Source organism: Cololabis saira, chromosome 12 (assembly GCF_033807715.1).
Source record: "Cololabis saira isolate AMF1-May2022 chromosome 12, fColSai1.1, whole genome shotgun sequence".
NCBI classification, from domain to species: domain Eukaryota; kingdom Metazoa; phylum Chordata; class Actinopteri; order Beloniformes; family Belonidae; genus Cololabis; species Cololabis saira.
In genome coordinates this window covers 15988497-16007915 of record NC_084598.1, presented here as the reverse complement: position 1 = coordinate 16007915, position 19419 = coordinate 15988497, and the positions used below count along the sequence as shown (strand labels likewise).

Genomic DNA, 19419 nt, shown 5'->3' with positions numbered 1-19419 from the left:
AAGTACAATTTCGAGAAAATTTGACTTCATTCACAAAATTTCGACTTTTTTCTCGAAATTGTATTTCAACATTAATCTCGATATTTCGACTTTTTTCTCGACATTTCGACTTTTTCTCGAAATTGTATTTCAATATTATTCTCGACATTTTGACTTTTTTTTCGAAATTGTATTTCAACAATAATCTCGATATTTTGACTTTTTTCTTGACATTTCGACTTTTTTCTCGAAATTGTATTTCAACATTAATCTCGTTATTTTGACTTTTTTTCGACATTTCGACTTTTTTCTCGAAATTGTATTTCAATATTATTCTCGACATTTTGACTTTTTTCTCGAAATTGTATTTCAACAATAATCTCGATATTTTGACTTTTTTCTCAACATTTCGACTGTATTCTTGAAATTGTATTTCAACATTAATCTCGACATTTTGACTTTTTTCTCGAAGTGCACAATAAAAAAAAATCTTCCTCTCAAATATTTTTTCTCCTGCACGGCCCTGATACTCCTCCGTACCCCCTCTCTGATCTGGTTGTTGTATTTCTATGCTCCCTCTCCCCCGCTACTGCTGGTCTCGCGGTGGCTGCTGGGACGTCCTCTCTCCTCTCCGCTGCTTTCTGTCAGGACTCTCCAGAAATGTCAGCCGTCAGCGCAGACCAGCAGGTCCGGCCCGGAGCGGAGCCGGGGCCGCGGGGGGACGGGGCCCTGCAACCGCAGACCGTGTTCGTCATCCTGGACTCGGCGGAAACCCTCAACCTGGTCCGGTGAGGAAGAACGCCGGAATTATGGTCCTGCGTTAAATCGACGCAGAGCCTACGGCGTAGGTGTTACGCGGGACCATAGATCAGCATACTGCGTAGTGATGCGGGTCGCCGCGTAAGCTACGGCGTCGGCTCTGCGTTGGTGTAACGCGGAACCATATATCAGCCTTGACTCGCCGTTATTTCCGCTCAGAAATCAGTGCTGAATGCTTCGGTTTCAGTGGTTCCGACTTCACTACAGGACACGAACTACAGGGTTCAGTTCTGTTGGGTTCTTTTGCTGAAATCGTCTCATCACTTCACATAAACTCAGTAAACCACGTTTTACTTTGAGCGTTGCCGAGTTTCAGTGAGTTTTAAAGGTGTAACTTTTTGAATGGAGTGTGTAGGAAGTGCTGAGCTGGTTGTGCAGCTGAGGCTCATGTTTGGGAGCATGTTAGTGCTGAAGATGTTGTTGTTACTGTTTTACTTCTGACTCCATCTGCAATGAGTCATCCGGCAGTAATCCTGCTCATCTGCTCCGGGAAAAACAGCCGAGCCGGTCCAGGCTCGTCCCTCCTCCTCCTCCTCTCCCGCTATCTCACTATCTTACATTTGTCCACATTTTCATCAGCATTGGGATTCACATGCTGTCAGTGAAGAGAGGGTTTCAGCCCTTGCTACGGGGATATTTTTAGATTAATTTGTCAGTAATTAGCAGAAGCATGTAATTAAATCTGGTTTTAAATGAAGAATAAAAAATGTGAAATTCTAGCAGAAATAAGTATACAGGGCTGTCTCAGAAAATTAGAATATTGTGATAAAGTTCTTTATTTTCTGTAATGCAATTTAAAAAAAAAAAACAAAAATGTCATACATTCTGGACTCATTACAAATCAACTGAAATATTGCAAGCCTTTTATTATTCTAATATTGCTGATTATGGCTTACAGTTTAAGATTAAGATTCCCAGAATATTCTAATTTCTTTAGATAGGATATTTGAGTTTTCTTAAACTGTAAGCCATGATCAGCAATATTAAAATAATAAAAGGCTGGCAATATTTCAGTTGATTTGTAATGAATCCAGAATGTATGACATTTTTGTTTTTGTAATTGCATTACAGAAAATCACAATATTCTAATTTTCTGAGACCGTCCTGTAAATGCATAAGATAAACGGCAGGAATCTGGCTAATTGTTCCTCTTATAGAGCTCATGGATTCATGGATTCCTGTAACATCTCCCAATCTACTGGACCAGGACCGATGTTCCTGATGTGGATCAGGGATGTTCACGACCGATTTTAGACAGACCTTTAGTCGCACCTGTGTCACTGAGGTCTATGAAACTGGTTTTAGTTGATATAAATGTCTTAATTCCTTTGTAACAGAACAGTTCTGGGTTTGTTGGTATCAGTGAGCTATTCAGGATGTTTTGGTACCTCTGTGTGGAGCAGCTGCTGAACAAGGACGTATCTCAGGAAGGATAGTGGACCTGGATGATTGACACCTCTGTGGAACCTTAACAGCCAATAGGATCAATGGTGGTTCTCAAATCCACATCACTGCGGGGATTGTTCAATCAAAACGAAGGAGGAGTAAAATCAAGCTACAGTAACATAGTAGATCACAAAGTAGGTGTAGATAAGACGATATTTAGATGCGCCAAGACGGCGTTCAAGTGCAGTTTGGGAAGTTAAAGGGGGAGCACAGATACCGACAGAAGGTGTTCTTGGAAGAGGCTGGAGCTGGAAGGCCTGATAGGGGAGCATTACAGCAGTGGAGGCGGGATATAACCAGGACCTGTGCCAGGTATAACCAGGACCTGTAGCAGGTATAACCAGGACCTGTAGCAGGTATAACCAGGACCTGTAGCAGGTATAACCAGGACCTGTAGCAGATATAACCAGGACCTGTAGCAGGTATAACCAGGACCTGTGCCAGGTGTATATCAAGTCAGATTCAGTTTTTAAATGTTGTAGAGAGCATTGCGGCACGACCGGGACACCAAGGCAACATGGTCATAGAAAGATAACTGGTCATCAAACGTGACGCCCAGGTTCTGTGTAGCCTTTGTGGGAGTGACGGGTGTAGAGGCAGTTTTTCCACAGGAATCTGGTTCCTGGCAGTGAAACGCCAGAGATCAGACTGGTTTCGCTACTGGAGTAGTTTTTTTGTTGTTGTTCTTCTAGCTGAGTCTTTGTGTCAGAGTGGTCGTCTTTACAACGTTACAGTCTGGCGTCGTAGCTTTAAACCACCAACAGTTGGTACCCCATACTAGGACCTAATCTGGACACTGTGGACACCTCTATGGCTTTTCTTGGCACAGTTACGGCACTGGCAAATACTATGTGGGCCAGATGTGTCCCAAGTTCATGAACTCTGCCACATTTGGCATGTGTTGCGTGAGCCAGATGTGTCCCAGATTTCATACATAGGGCCACATCCGGTGGACATGTGGTTGAGTTTAGGCAGTGCCGGCATTCAAAGCTAAATATGCACTGAAGAGCGGCGTGGATACCGGCCGAGTTTGGGCCCAGCGTCTGCTGCTGCCTGGTAGCGTGAGACCCGGTCCCGGGACGGCTTTGTTAAGCTGGACGTGGTCTCACGGGAGTCGTCTTGTTCGTTCGGTGTGATACACCTGTGGTTCTGGAGGATCACCAGGAACAGCTTAATAAAGAGTTTCTGGTAGCGGGGGGTTTGGACACTGCAGGGGGGAAGAGCAGGACAACTCGAGTACCGGTATTATAACTTTAGAGCAATGTTTGGGGTTTTCCATGACTCCAGACTCCTCCTACGTCAGGTAACCTGTCGCATCCGTGACATAAGAAGTCGTGAGAGTCGACGGTTAAAAACACTCGACAGGTCCAGGCGTGCCCCCCCCCCCCTCTTCCTCTGAAAACAAACATGAATATGAAGAGCGTGGGAAGTGAACGCCAGAGTACAGCCAGACGGAGTCATCGGAGGAGGGGGGGTGATGGGGTTGAAGAACTGTTTATGTTCATTCCCGTCACATCAGATCCACATTCTTTGAAAACTTAAATAGGTCAGAACCCGCAGAGACGTCCAGACGTCCCCAGGTCCTTGGCTCCATGTAGTCTCAGACCAGCAGGAGACCAGGGTGCAGCTACATGTGGACCACAAGGACCAGGAAGTGACTCAGCAGAAAACCCCCCACACACTCATGTCTATCTCAGACGTTGTGAGGACAAGAGTTTCACACTGCATTCCTGGGACTTCAGACCGGGATCCAGCCAGGACCAGCCCCCCAGAGAGACGGGACCAAAGAAAATGTTAACTTTTTGCTAGAGCTTCCTGAAAATGTTCCTAGTGTCCTTGTTTTGCGTAAATAGTTCACTTTGTAAAAGAGGCCCCACTTTGTCGAAAACATTTTTCTTATCAAACTTTCCCATTTTCTAACCATGTGCTCACAAAAAAGTACATTACGTACATAAGTTATTTAGAAATATCTTCACTTTCTATGATTTTCCTGGTTTCTTGTGAATATCCATCAAAAGGAGGAGTTTATAGTTTACATCTTACGTGGGTCCCCGTACAGCATGACACACAAGAACATACACACCCGCAGAGGAAGTGGCGAGAGCTACCAGCTGCCAGAGGTTGTTGCTCTTCGTTCTTCTGCAACGTCAAACATGAGAACGAAACATTTTAATTGTTGGACTCGCAAGGCTGGCGGTGTTGTAGTCATGGAGTCTCGGCTGAGGGTGGTGTAGTTAGTACTCTTCAGTATTCAAGTACGGTTTGAAGCAGTTGCCAGGATTCCTATGCTGGGTGGACCGACGTAATTTAACAATAATAACAAGCTCGCTCTCTCTCCTGTTAAAAGTTAATGTAACTCGCCCAGCATGCTGCCCAGAACTAGTCATCACAAGATTCTCTACAAAATGTATATTTTCTGAACAAAACAGTACTTTAATGAGTTGAAGAAAACTCCTGAACCAGCAGGTGTGTCAGCTCCTTCTATTGCCCACTGGTTGTTTCTGTCCATCGGGTTGCAGGTCGGTCAGGTCGGTCCATCAGGTTGCTGATCGGTCATTCTTGTCTATGTTTCAGGGTGGAGTCTGGGATTGTTGCTGACATCGAAGTCGACAATTTGCTTCCTTCTGACTGCGACACCTACTACCAGATCAAGAGTCAGCCAATCGGCATCAGGTAACACACCTGAGTTACAGGTGAACCGGGACATGGTACTGAAGAATGCTGGGAACCTCCACAGCCCACACTTCCTCATACTCTCTTTTTACTGTCTCTCTCTCTCTATGTCTCTATGTGTCTCTTTGTGTCTCACACAGCTCTGCAGCACCAGCCTCCTCCCCGGCCTCCTCTTCACCCTCGCTGGCATCAGTCATGTCGTCCAGGTAACAGCCGTGGTGTTGTGTCTCTGTCCTCCCCAGAGACACCGAGGATAACTTGTCCTCCTCCTGTCCTGCAGGGTTCTGATGCGACAGGATCTGATGCGACAGCAGGCTCTGCAGGAGGAGCAGAAGGAGGCGCAGCAGCAGCAGCGCTCCATCTCTGACTCCTCCTCTCCCATCTCTGTGTCTGTGTCCTCCTGCTCACCCGCTCAGGTTCCTGTGGAAGTTCTGAAGGTACGAGGACTGAACCGTCAATTACAGTTCATCGGTAGACACTGGCGGAGAGGTGGAGGTTCCTCTTCCGCCTCCACCCTCCAGCTGTGCCCTCACCATGATCCCCTTGTCTTTGTCCTCGCCATCCACATCCAGGGACAAGTCTCACCTTTTCACCGAGGTGTTTCCAGCTACGTCAGAACCATAAATGTGGCTTTGGTGGTACATCAGATGTTCTGGGTTCTGCTATCCGTTCAGGCTACCTGCTCTTAGCCGGTCTTCCTCCTCGGACCACTAGTCACATTAACGACACCATGAAATGTGTTTTCGTTAGAATGTGAATGAATTTACCCTGTTAGGTCAGAGGTCAACACAGCGCCAGCCATTTGGTCCACTGGCGGCCAGTCAGGACCGACCCAACCTTTGGTGCCGGTCTCTGGGTCAGTAAAGGAACTTTGGCGACTACAGCAGAGAGTGCTGTCTGCGTCTGGACTGCAGTGACGGGCAGAACCGCACCGGCCATGCAGAGGTGTCAAGTAACGAAGTACAAATACTTCGTTACCTTACTTAAGCAGAAATTTTGGTTATCTATACTTCACTGGAGTAATTATTTTTCAGACGACTTTTTACTTTTACTCCTTACATTTTCACGCAATTATCTGTACTTTTTACTCCTTACATTTTAAAAACAGCCTTGTTACTCTGTCTCATTTCGGCCTTTAAAAAAAAACTATCCAGTTAAATTTGGTTGTGGTTGTGGCACAGATGTTCTTGTCCAGTTTTGTTCTTACATCCGTTGCCTCAGATTCCTGCAACTAAACTTGGATGTACATTCCAATAAAGGTTAAGATAAATGATAACATGCCTCTGAAGTTTGACTTTTTGCACCATTACAATACTTATAGGCAACTAGTCATCATATCTCCTGCTCTCTGAAACACATGTTAATGCTCAATAGTACACATATATGCTTCTTTAATATATTTGCATTATACTAAGATGCATTAATTTTCAATGGCTTTTTCCCCCTTACATTACTTTTACTTTTATACTTTAAGTAGTTTTGAAACCAGTACTTTTATACTTTTACTTGAGTAAAAAACTTGAGTTGATACTTCAACTTCTACAGGAGTATTTTTAAACTCTAGTATCTATACTTCTACCTGAGTAATGAATGTGAATACTTTTGACACCTCTGCGGCCATGAATGACGTTGACTCGGTCGTTACTGCATTTCCTGCGTGTGAAGGGTCAGGAGGTCGCTGGGTTTGCTCAGTGTTACGCCCAAAGCTTCAGAACTTTGACATGTCCAGAACACTCCAAGCGCCACAGAGGAGCAGAAGCGGGTCTCTGAATGCCGCCGTAGACACTTGTGAACTCCAGCAGGTTCTGTCTGACGGGGGGGGTCACCAGGTCCAGGTGTCGGTGTGACCCCCCCCCTCAGGGGTAAAACCCCAGAGCCCCACTAGACTGGACTCAAACACGGGGCTGTCGCTCTCCGTCTCCCCAGCCCGGTCAAAACACCTGGACACACCCCCTGTGACATCACCCGCAGTGCTTCTGAAGAGCCCCCCCCCCCCGTTCACCCCAAAGGGGGACAAACGGGCAGGAAGAAAAACCTGGTACTTGACTGGGACACGCCCACCTTACAGTCCCACGAGCTAGCGACTCATGCTAACCTGTGATGCTAACTGACAGTACTTTGACTTCGTCCAGAACGTCTATCCTTCCTTGTTTCTCTCGCATCGTGACGTGCGTTTTTGCTCCTGACATGTTTCTGTGCTGGTTAGCAGTTCTGGTCTGTGTAGATAAAGATGACCTTGTTACCTCGTCTTTCTCACTATCTGTCTAACACCTCCTGCATGTGTCCGACAGGTGCAAACTCACCTGGAGAACCCCACCAGGTATCACATCCAGCAGGCTCAGAGGCAGCAGGTGCGTCAGTACCTGTCCACCACAAAGACGTCCAATCAGATGCCGAATGTGCAGTCAAGCCCGTCCCCTGAGCCGCGCTCTGCTCGGGAACAGCCAATGGACAGCAGCCCCAAACAGGAGGTGAGAACAAACGCAGATGTGATGCACCTGTGCAGGTGTGACCCCCCCCCTTCTGACTTCATCATCACCTTGATAGTTTGCTAGAGAAAAAAAACAATCGAACTATGTTCCTTTTAATAAATTCTTTATTTTGTTCGAGAAAAACGAGGATTTTACCTTGTTTTGACCTGCAAGATTTTCAAAAGAAAGTTTAGAGATTTAGTTACATATAAAATCACAAATTTGAAAGTAAAGTTATGACTTAATGAAGTTCTTTTTGAGTTTAGAAGAGCAAAAGTGATACATTTGGACTTCAGGACTAGACATTTTAAAACACTTCTCAGATATTCTGCCCATCACACTGGCAGTTATGGGCTGGACCTGGTTCTGGGGAGCCCCCTAGTGGCTGCTGTGGCTCGGTACATCGGTTCAGCTCGAATGCTGAACTCTGGCAGGGAAGCGAGCATTCAGATGAGCTGGACTGAGAGCAGCTGAGGGCAGCAGATGGAGCTGAACCTCCTGCCTCTCGTCTGAGTCACATGACTCCATCATGGCTGATGGGACACGGATCAGAGCTGCTGTTTGTTCCTGTGCGAGTGCTAAGTCGGCTGTTCGTGGATCCTGAGTCAGTTTCCGGTTCGGTTACATGCAGGAGTCACTGTATGACCTGGTCAGGCTGCTGGCGCTGCACCCAGTCCCTGCTTCTTCCTTTAATCTGCACGTGTCTGCATCCAGAACCACTCCATCACTCGTCTCGGAGTCTCTGGACCAGTAGCTTCAGTGGTTTTCTACCCACAGTTCAGTTCAGCACTGCCCCTCTGCTGAGACTTCTTTTCATCCATCTGTTAACTTCCTCTTATTTCTGTTTATCACTTTCAGCCTGACTAACACAGAAACTGGTCTCAGCAGTCTCTTAGACCAGTTAACAGTGTGAGACGTGTTTAAAATAAGAAACCTGCTGTTAGATCTTCACATCGCAGATGTTAGGAGGTCAAGCGCTGTCGGTGGAGGATCTGCGGGTCTGGATCTGGTCCCTAGTGGTCGCTAGAGGAACTGCATATTTAATTTTTTTATTTAAAAAAAGGGATTTATTAATAAAAAAATAATAATTACAAACAACATCAATAAAGTATTAACGCTACAATAGAAGCTGTTTATCTTTTTCTTTTTTTTTTTTTCATTTCTACATTTATGCACCAAACAAATGTGATTTCTCGATCCCTAACGTTTCAGACCAGTACCTCCTGATCATAACTTGGTTCTTAGCTTGACGAGAGGTTCTGATTCTTCATTCAGATGGACGAGGCCGTCATCGATGACATCATCAGCCTGGAGTCAAGTCTGAATGACGAGTTTCTGACGCAACTGCAACTCGCCAACACGGTAATGAACACTGATGCAAAACACCCAGGTAACCCTGGGAACTAACACACTGACAACACCTGGGGCCTCATGTACAAAGAGTCAGTGGATTCTCAAATCCACGCTCGTTTCTTTGAACATCACAATCAGCGTGGATTTAAGCGCAGATGCAGGAGCACAACTCTCCGCCCTGTCTCCTCCCTCAAGTAGATATATTTGAATACGATAATGAGGATAACTATCCATTTAAAAACCGCTCATCCTAACAAGGAACTTGCAAAAGCAACTAAAACAAATTTAAAAAAACATCGGCTGTGAGCTGGAGACAGTCCTGTCAAAAGTTGAGGCCTGGAAAAATTATTTATTTGGGGGCATTTCTTCCGATTTAAGCTGCATTGCATTATGGGGATTGTATTATGATCGTAAGGGTTTGTGAATGTTTATGGGCAGCGTTAGTGCATCATTATACTCTCCTTTTCTTGTTTGTATTTTAAGAACCGATACCAGAACTTAAGTTGGTGGATGAAAAATGGATCCTCGTTCACCTTTATTGTCACACGTGTTATATACTGACGGATTAAGCCCAATGTACACGTTTATTGAGTCCTACAAGTGGATGTCCGCGATCACCACTATCATAAGTATAACAATGTGAACAATATAAACTTATATTTAAAACATGAAGCATCACGATCTGATTCCTCCGCTGCAGAAATAAAGGCAAGTTGTTCCAACGGGATTATCGAGGTGCAAACGTGAGAAATAAAGAGCAAAGTTGCTGTAACTCGAGTGTTGCATCCGCAGGAGGAGAGACCGGTCTAGATCCCGGTCCACCAATGGAGAAACACTTTCTGGAGTCCTGCAACACCTGCAGCTGACTAATATCAGACTCTGAAAGTCACGTAAACATTCAATAACAACTTTATTCATTCAACTTCATTCATTCATTGCTGAGTCACATCAGTTTGTACAGTTTTCTCCTTCAGAAACTACATCTTTATCTTGAGATTTTAGCTGTAAAATTGACGTTTTCTGATAAATAAGACTTCAGTCACTTAATATGAGGAACTTGTATTCTTGACGCGTCGGTGCAGATGAACCCAGAGGTGCCGCGGCGGCTTCAGATTCACACTTCTACACTTCTACACTTCCTCCTTTCTGTGGGCGGAGACTCAGCGGGGGGGTTTGGGGGCTGAAGCACTGGGAGTTTTCTTTCTTAAAGAGGCGTTTCCTCATTTTTCAACAGTCATCTGGACAGAAAGAGGAAGAGAAGCAGCTCTCTGTGTGTGTGTGTGTGTTAATATGAATGTGTGTTACTGCTAAATCAGAGAGGATGAGGATTGTGGTGTTACTGCCAGACCATGACAAGAGGAGATTTAAATCGGAGGTAAAAGCTGCAGTTTATCTTATTGTTGTAGTTGAGTTGGAGGAACGGTTGTTATGTTGAGTTTGTTTTTGTACGACTCAGCTGGAAGCTCCCGGCGCCGGCGCCACTGAACTTCCATGATCTGTGCTTCAGTGTGTTCAGAGGTGGTTGACAAGAGAGGAAGAAGAGCCAAATATCTGCATTCAGAGTATCATATGAGAAGCTTTAGTGTATATTTACTTTTAGGTGTGAGGTTGATCTGTTTCTGACAAGTGTCTCCGGTACCGGTCCCCGGTGACTGGGCTTGAACCACTTCTATCTTATTCCAAGATGCCATGACGCCTCTCAGGAATTGTGAACTCTGTTGCTGGATCAAACAAAATCCAAAAAAGGCATTAAAACAAAATAACGAGTTAGCAAACGTGTCAAAAGCTTCAAAATGTACCTTTTTTTTTAAAAGATGGCATGTACTGAGGTGCAGTTTTGGCAGCCGGGTCAGAACACCGAAGCCCACGCCTTCAGTGACCTGTACCAGCCACACCTCACTCATACCCCCCGCCCCGAGGGGGTGAGGTGGTGGGAGGGCAAACTCCCTGTGTAACGGTGCACAAACATCACGGTTCAGTTCATTTTCGGTACAGTCAGGGAACAAAACTAGCTATGTTTTATACATTTTCTTATTAAAAATGAAACCTTAAGAAATAAAAAAATATAAAAACGGGAATAAAAAATAGAATACTGCTTAAATCTATTACCATTAAATACAATATTCTCAAATTAAACAAAATACATAAAATGTGTTTAAAACCTGTGTTCTCAACAACTGAGTGGTCGCAGATCCTCCGCCATAAAAACACCACTGGCGTTAGTTGTAGCTTCAGCTGAACTGGATTACTGGGAAAAGCCTGTTTAGCTACGTTGACGCGGTGCTGGTTTGTTTCCTCGCAGCAGCGATATTTACATCCTTGTGGTGCCGTTTCAAATGTGTTATGACAGGGGTTTTTAATTCCGGTGTCCTGCATGTTTGAGATGCTACCCTGCTTCAGCACACCGTGATACAAGGAGCTGTGTCATCAACAGAGTTATCCAGACATTGATAACAAGCTCATGAGGACCATTCATTAGAATTAGGTGTGTTGATGCAAGGAGACATCTTAAACATGCAGGACAGTGGTCTTTGAGGGACAGGGTTGGGAAATCTGCCCATGACCTCCCCGGTAAAGGCTGGAGGTGGTGACTTTTAGACCCTCCTGTCCAAAAAGCCAATGGATGGATTATGCTTCTATGTTTAACTGTTGACTTACAGCCACCATAGCTCTGCTCCATCGCAGAGTTAAAACCTTGGTGACCAACCAGACATTCACGAGCAGACGTTCAGGGTTAAAACCTTTACACCAGGTAACAGATTAGGTGCATTTTGGCTGAAAGTCACTGCTGCTTTAAGTTTGAAACATGTTGGGATCGGGGCTGCAGCACTGATCACAGATGCAGCAGTTAAACCAGGAAGTGCAGGTCAGCTGAATTCGTTCTGAATCTGTTCATGCTGCAGCCCATCAGGGTGTTTGTACTTCTTCCTTTGAATGAAACCGCAACTGAAACAATCAGTGACCATATTTAGTGGCTCTGATTCGTAGCTGCAGATGTGCAAATTGCAGGAACGTGAGATAACACAGGTCGATTAAAAACTAAAGACTGGTTCCGCTTTGGTTCTAAGTTCTGTGTTTTTGATATGGAACAGAATCACTGTAGATGCTCAGCAATGTGATGATCTGAACAGGATGTAGCAGTGTACTCTTAGATGGGCTGCAGTGACTCACATGAGGAGGAGGAGCTACACTTCCTGGAAACTGTTCCTGCATCTGACATCCAGCTGAACTGAAGATGAGGAAGAGCTCTGATGGGAAAAGGACCCATCAAGACGTAGTGATTAATCAGATGTGTGTGGATGAATCTTCTGCATGGATGGATCTAGATTTACAAAAACAAGAATATCAAAAACAAAACTGAGTTGAAGCAGAATTCAAATAGCAGAATCAGGAATTCAGATCCGGTGACTGGACAACATCTGGTGTCCTGGTCAACCACATGTGTCAACAGAACTGAATCCAGGACCAGTAGAACTGAATCAAGGACCAGAAGAACTGAAACCTGGACTAGAGGAACTAAAACCAGGACTAGCAGAGCTAGACAGACAGCAGACACCAGGCATTAACCACCAAACGGTCATTAGATATTGTACCCCCACCATATTAAAAACACGGATCACTGATGTTGCTCTGGATCCACATGTTCTCTGACATGTTCTCTTTTGGTGTCTGATTTGCTGCCTCACAAAAGTAAAATCCCTCTCAGGGGCGTCTGGGCCCCCTGGTTTGATGTGTTCCATGGAAGACCTGGGCCTTGTGCCCACTTGTTAGCACATGTACTTGTGTGTAGGAGTTGACCGGCTCCTCTCATCCTGTCCTGTGATTGGTCCATTGCAGCTGCCGGTGTCGGGGAAGGTGCTGGACTTGTACGGAGGCAGCGGAGCGATGACCACCATTGCCGTTAGCAACAGCTGCCCGGCCGACCTGCATCCTGTCAAGCAGGAAGTTGGTGGTAAGTGACAAACACGTGACCCTGCACACGTGACCTGACAGGTGAGCCTCATCGTTGGTGGTTGACCATCAGGAATCAGATTCCAGTGGAAACTCCTCTAGATTCATGAAATTAGACGACTCAGGTCAACCTGGATCAGTTTTGAGCTCTCAGCTTCTACAAGCTGAACTATGGAGAAAACCCAAAGAGATTTTTCTTCATCGTGATGGGGTGATGACTGAAGTGATGCAGATTAGTGAACTCTCCGTTCATCCTGTTGGGTGTGAAGATCCAATACAGGTGTCAGTCCTACGGATCTGTCCAGCTGTTCTTCAGCTATGTCCTTTGTTAGAATAAAACCACCATCAGTCAGAAACCTGAACATCAAGGATGTTTTTTTTGGAAAACTCTACGGACTCTTTGATTTGTTTTCCTCAGTTCTAAAGCGTGAAATCAGAACCAGAAGTTGAGGATACGAGCTGGTGAACATACAGGAAGTGACCTCACAGACCTGGAATACACCTGCTCTGTGTTTCTGGTCACATGCCGGAGGCTTTGCTGTGATTTGGTGCTGCTGCTCTGCATCAAACAGCTAACAGAACCACACCTGTGTTCAAGACGTCCTGTAGAGCTCTCAGCTGATTGGCCTCTGATGTCAGAGCTCCTCCCCCCTCCATTTGTGCTGAAATCTGTTCTCCAGAGTCAGCATCCCAACTTCCTCTGAGTGGTCTCTCTCTCTCTTACACACAACTTCCTGTTCAGTCAACATTTTTGTCCAAACTGAACTCTCAGCAGATTTTCTGCTGAAACACAAGCAAAAGTTAAAATCCATAAAGTTCTTGGAGACAAAAATAAGCTGTTTGATCTTTCCTGGACCACCCTGAACCTGGTTCTTGACCACACTGAACCTTTTCTGATTCCCGCTCCAGTCCACGACTCAGTACAGAGCTGTTCATTTACAGTCATTTATTCACTGTGTGTGTGTGTGTGTGTGTGTGTGTGTGTGTGTGTGTGTGTGTGTGTGTGTGTGTGTGTGTGTGTGTGTGTGTGTGTGTGTGTGTGTGTGTGTGTGTGTGTGTGTGTGTGTGTGTGTGTGTGTGTGTGTGTGTGTGTGTGTGTGTGTGTGTGTGTGTGTGTGTGTGTGTATATATATATATATATATATATATATATATATATATATATATATATATATATATATATATATATATATATATGATTTTCAGCTCATCAATACTGGTGATTAGCAGCACCTGGGTGTAACTTGCTATCCTAAATCCTCTGGCAGCAGGAAGGAAGGACTTTGAAGACCCACATGATTAGTTATTGTATAAATCAATAGTGACATCAGTTCTGTGTTCATTTCTCGGTCCGAGGTTCAGGTTTAAACGGGATGTTGTAGTTAGTTTTCCTGAACATTTATTCAGTGTTTATTTGTACAACGTTTATTCAGTCTGGAGCAACGTTGTTGTTCTCTTGTAGAAGTGGAGACCAAAGCTCTGATGAAAGAGAGACAGAAGAAGGACAACCACAACCTCAGTGAGTACTGCTACACCACTGCTCCATCAGATGAAAATATGACTCGGGTAGACCCGCACAGACCCGTTACCGGGTTCCGAAGTGGCTCAGCTGGTTGTTCTTGTAATCAAACAAATTTCCAGCTGAATGAAACATCCATCACACGTCTGTTGCTCAGTTCAATGAAGCTGCTGTTAGTGGAGGCTGCCCTCTGCTGGCCAAGGACAGTAACTTCAGTGTTTACTATCATCACCTGGCTGATGTGACTCTTTTTTTCAGTTGAGAGGAGGCGGCGCTTCAACATCAATGACCGGATCAAAGAACTTGGAGCTCTCATCCCCAAATCCCCTGACCCGTGAGTACCACTACTAATACTACTGTTATAGTACAGTGAGTACTGCCACTGCCAGTATACTAGTACTATTATTACTACTAAGACTTACAAGACTGCTGTGAAATGATGCAGAACAGGTGTAGGTGTGTTTGTGCTAGTGAGTGGTGTCTGGTTGGTCGTCAGGGAATCAAGGTGGAACAAAGGAACAATCTTGAAAGCGTCGGTGGATTACATCCGGAGACTGCAGAAGGACCAGCAGCGAGCGCGAGACATGGAGGAGAGACAGAGGATGCTGGAGAGCACCAACCGGAACTTGCTGCTGCGCATACAGGTGAGACACAGATGGGTGAAACATCTTCAGGGGATAGATCTACAGGTGGGACACGCTAAAGGTCAAACATGGTATTATGGCCAACAGGAACTAGCACAGACGTTAAGACACCACTGTCAAGTTATGTGTTTTGTGACCACAACTCTGCCCAAACCTGAAAAACTGCTCGATCAATTGTAGAAGGAAGCAAAGGACAACTCAAATCTTCTTAATCCAAAGTTTTTTTTATTTCCTTGACGATGGGATTGATTTGATGGTTTAAATGGGGATAAACAAATAATGGGATGGGATACAGAAGAGTAGGTTGATAACCTTTAAGATAAACATAAGACATTAACTTCTCAATTTCTTAACTTAACAATTTATCAAATGATCAATATTATCTAAAACATAAGTAACATGTTTAACTACTTTCAATAGAAAGTATTTTGTTTAAGCTTAAATTAGCATAAACAAATTAAGTCAACTTAAATTGCATTGGACTTACTAAACTAGAAAACCAATTACATCCACATTCAAAAACTGGTTCTTTACTACAAGTTGCATCTTCAAATCAATCAGGAGTTGTTACCATGAGAGAGCTTACTCAGACCAAACCAAGCTTTTCATGTCATGCCTTTTAGTGCACAGGTGAACATGGTCCCAGTGAGTGCCTTTCCTGGGAGCGCCAGCACTTCTGTGTGTGGTCGCCCTCTGCTGGCTTGGAGTATGAATACTTGGTATTTGACATAACAACCACCTTTTTTTTCCCTAATTTTACCAAATTTTTCTTAGTGGTATTTATTTGATCAAATGGTTCTTGGTCTGGGTCTTCTCAGGACCTTCTTGGGTTTGCAAACCCTGGATGTTTGCTTAATGTCATCTTTTTTATGTACCTGCCCAGTGGTTGGTGAAGGGGAGGAGCCAGCAACAGCTCATTTGCAGATTCTCAGGTGTACATTTTCCTTGTTTCTGTTTTGTGTTGCAGGAGTTGGAGATCCAGGCCCGCCTCAACGGCCTGTCCTCCTCCTCACTCCCCCCATCTGGAGGGTCCCAGACTCTGCTGTCCCCCCCGCTGCCCCAGCCCTCCCCCTCCCCATCCTCTATGCTCACCCCCTCCCTGGGTCTGGATGCCCTGAGCTTTGTGGAGCTGGATGAGCCGCAGAGCGCCCCCTCCGTCTTTTCCCCAGACCTGATGTCTGATGTGGAGCTGACGGAGTTGGGGGGGCTGCTGATGGAGGAGGGCGGGCTGGGTCCGGGGTCCAACCCCCTGTTATACCGCGGAGCCTCAAAGACCAGCAGCCGGAGGAGCAGCTTCAGCATGGACGAAGACGTCTGATGGCACCACAGGCTGGGATCTGATTGGTCAGACCAGGAGGATCCTAATCCCCCAGACTGGGGGGGCGGTCATCTTTTATTTTAACAGAACAGTTTTGGATCCGTGATATAAACATAGTACAAAGGTAAAGCGGTGTAACCACTACTACTGCTTTCTTTTAGAGGACCAATTTGCTTCCTGTTAGAGTCCGGGGTCACCATGGTAACCAGTCTCTTTGACTGTGATCTGTCTATTGGAGGCATATTAAGTCTAATGTGTTCAAAGGTGTTACCATGGAAACTGGTTCATTCTTCTAAACTAGTAGAAATCATCTGATCGCAGCGGGCCTTTGTATCAGATAAATGACAGGCGATAACACAATGCTAAGAGGGAAAGACATCAGTGATGTAACCATTGTTGCACATCCATCTGGAGGTTATGAAACCGTTTCCACATCAGTTTTCTGTGGTCCATCTGAAAACATAGTATTGAGTTCATACATTTTTTACTTCTTCCTTTTCGAACATGTGAAGATTGCTGCTACTACCAAAAACATATTGTGTCTCTTGCATTCATTGTTTAAGTACGTTCAAGCATGTCCTTTCCTTTGCACGGCTGTCATGTTGGAAATTAAGACTGTTGAATTGAATTGAATTGAATTGAATTGAATTGAGAAGGATTCAGGACGCTGGAGCCGTGTAGCTGTCCCAGGTCTGAACCAGCACAACAAACTACAAGAACAATGGACAACAACGATGGCTATGAAATACTTAAAATGAATAACTGAGACAGGAAAGAGGAGGGGTGATGGGCACTGCTTAGTGGATCATGTTGGAGTCCCCCTGCAACAGACTACTTTAGTCTTGTCCTGTAGCTGCAGCTATGACTACTGGCCCTAACACACTAGCGTTTACACTAACTAGAGGCTTTACTAAACAGAAACGTTTTGAGTTTGTAAATCAGGTTATATTTGTGTATCTTGTCCTACGCACGTGTGAATTGTCCTGTGACTATTGAGACTGTTCTAGCTCCATACATGAGCTAAAACAGCAGTTATTTAAAAAACACTGGGATGTTCACTACTGAGGAGACTGACAACATTCTTGAAAGTGAAATGGTTTTATAATTCTTTTCAAGTTGATATGCAGCAAGAACTGCTTCTGTACGACCATTGTTGGGGTCTTTCCCTTTTGGCATTGTTTTTCTAAATTGTGACATACTATCCCATCAGATGATTTTTAGTTATGTTTTTACACCAAAACCCAGTATTTATAGGGCTGCTAACTTAAACTTTTATGATAACCTTATGGTTTTTTATTGGGGTGACCAACCTGCAGGTTGGGATAGGAACCTGGGACCACAGGAAGGAGGAGTTTGACGCTGTGCAGCTCCAATTGATGACTGAGACTGCTGTTTTCAGAAGCATCCTTATGTTAGTGTTTCCATGGTAACATTGAACCTTTGTCAGGCACTTTGCATTCCCTTGTTACCATGGTGGCCGCTGGGATTTGTTCAGCATTGTCAGCATTGAAACACCAGAAGCTGATTTGGCGTCGCTGCAGTTTTTTTCATACCTCCTGACATGGTTTGAGCGGTCCAGCTGGTCCGAGCACCTGAGCAGGTGTGCGTTCACCTGAGCCATCGTGTAAATATAAATCTGTACAGGAACAAATCTAGAATCAGAACGTGCTGGAAATAAACGCAGGGTTTTTTTATTGGGAAAAAGAGATTATGCTGAACAACCAATGCTTTTCTTCAGGTTTTAGTTTTTATTTGTGTCGTACTGTCGGCTGAACCGCTCAACGTCACAAATCTGACTCGCCACACACATAAATGTCTGGGTGGTCATTATGGAAACTGGTTTAAGACAGGACAGGCAGGTGATTAGACTTCTTTCTTGAATGTGAAGTCATACGTTGGTAAAAGGGATTGTAAATATTCCTGTATGGACGGTTGTCCTCTACCAGAGGTCTGGGGGCTTGAGAGTTCTGTGCAGTATTATTGCTGTTTCTACAACGGTGATCTTCTGGACTGAGATCTCTGATGTTGTTCGGATCTGCTGGAGACACTTGGACGATACGGCTCCATATCCTCCAACTACCACTGGGGGCACTGTTTCTTTCTGCTTCCACATCCATTCTCCATCTTCCTTCAACCCCTGATAGTTCTTCAGTTTCTCATGTACCTTCTTGTTCCTTTAGGCCATCATGTTTAAACCCTCAGGTGTAACAAGAACGTTCAGGTTACTGCACCACCCGCTGTCATGGATTTTAAAAGTCTTGAACAATCCGAAGAGTCAGAGATATTCAGAGGGGAAAAAAACATATATTCCGCTTGATAAAGTCTATCTGGCTGGATAAAAACTCCTTATTTATAGCTTAAAGTTGGGAGGACTGGTGCTGCCAGACTCTTAAAAGCTGCTACTTCAGCATGAGCGTGAAGCCTTGTTAAATGTTTTCTAACATCAGATGTTTCAAAGCTTCTACCATTTAGCTCTCAGGAGGAAGCTTGCTCTGAGTGTGAGGGTCTGGGTCTGGAGAAGTGGAGCGCTGATGGGCAAAACTGACCCCAACCTCCCCTTAGCTAACCCCAAACTCCCCTAAACTAACCCCAAAATCCCCTAAACTAACCCCAAACTTCCCTAAACTAACACTCTGGAGATGGAGCTCATGTGTTCCTGGTGTGTAGCGGAGCTCCGTGTTCTCCCCACTCTGCAGCCAGATCCTGGTCCGGGTTCTGCTGGTCTGAGGTCAGCTGGTCAGCTTCAGAACCACAAGCAGAACAGGAAGGCTGGTTATTATAGCAATGGTATCCACATGAATACTGGTTGTCAGGAATCGGGAACATTTTCTTCCAAAAGGGAATTCTGTTTTCATTGAAGTTTCATTGTCCTTTTGTGATCTCAGTTAACTTCTTGTTTGTTTTTGTCAACTTTCATGTTGTTCATTAAAACTTTTATGGAACATTAAACATTTGCTGATGTTCATTCTGTGCCGTTGTAGCAGCTGCCTTCAGCCTTTACAGAAGACAGAGGAAAAGTTACATTGAACATTCATTTGGTTTGTTTTATCTGAACTTTTTTTTCACCTAGATGGATGAATAGTTATAAATATAAAAGAATAACAAGAATCTTTATTATTGATTTAACAATACCTGTTCTGAAACTTTGGTGATTTGGCAAAAATAACATTTTACAACTGAACGCTTTTATTTTAAAAGGTCTGAATGAAGATTTACAGCATTATTTAAGTATGTTTGTTTAAATAG

At 44.5% G+C, this 19419-nt stretch overlaps 1 protein-coding gene across 1 annotated transcript; it reads left to right on the top strand.

Annotated features, from left to right (window-relative positions):
* The first annotated feature begins 583 nt into the window (after nucleotides 1-583).
* Nucleotides 584-19122, top strand: tfe3a (transcription factor binding to IGHM enhancer 3a). The gene is made up of 11 exons (XM_061735713.1): nucleotides 584-767; nucleotides 4819-4917; nucleotides 5058-5123; nucleotides 5198-5354; nucleotides 7209-7388; nucleotides 8664-8750; nucleotides 12579-12693; nucleotides 14155-14211; nucleotides 14470-14545; nucleotides 14708-14855; nucleotides 15823-19122. Exons 1-11 carry the CDS (start codon nucleotides 640-642, stop codon nucleotides 16171-16173), a joined length of 1464 nt encoding a protein of 487 aa, XP_061591697.1. The 5' UTR covers nucleotides 584-639; the 3' UTR covers nucleotides 16174-19122.
* Nucleotides 19123-19419: the final 297 nt, after the last annotated feature.

Coding starts and splice junctions, on each gene's coding strand:
- tfe3a (XM_061735713.1), top strand. CDS start 640: ATGTCAGCCGTCAGCGCAGACCAGCAGGTCCGGCCCGGAGCGGAGCCG. Junction 12,694..14,154: donor TGTCAAGCAGGAAGTTGGTG/GTAAGTGACAAA, acceptor GTTCTCTTGTAG/AAGTGGAGACCAAAGCTCTG. Junction 14,212..14,469: donor GAAGGACAACCACAACCTCA/GTGAGTACTGCT, acceptor TCTTTTTTTCAG/TTGAGAGGAGGCGGCGCTTC.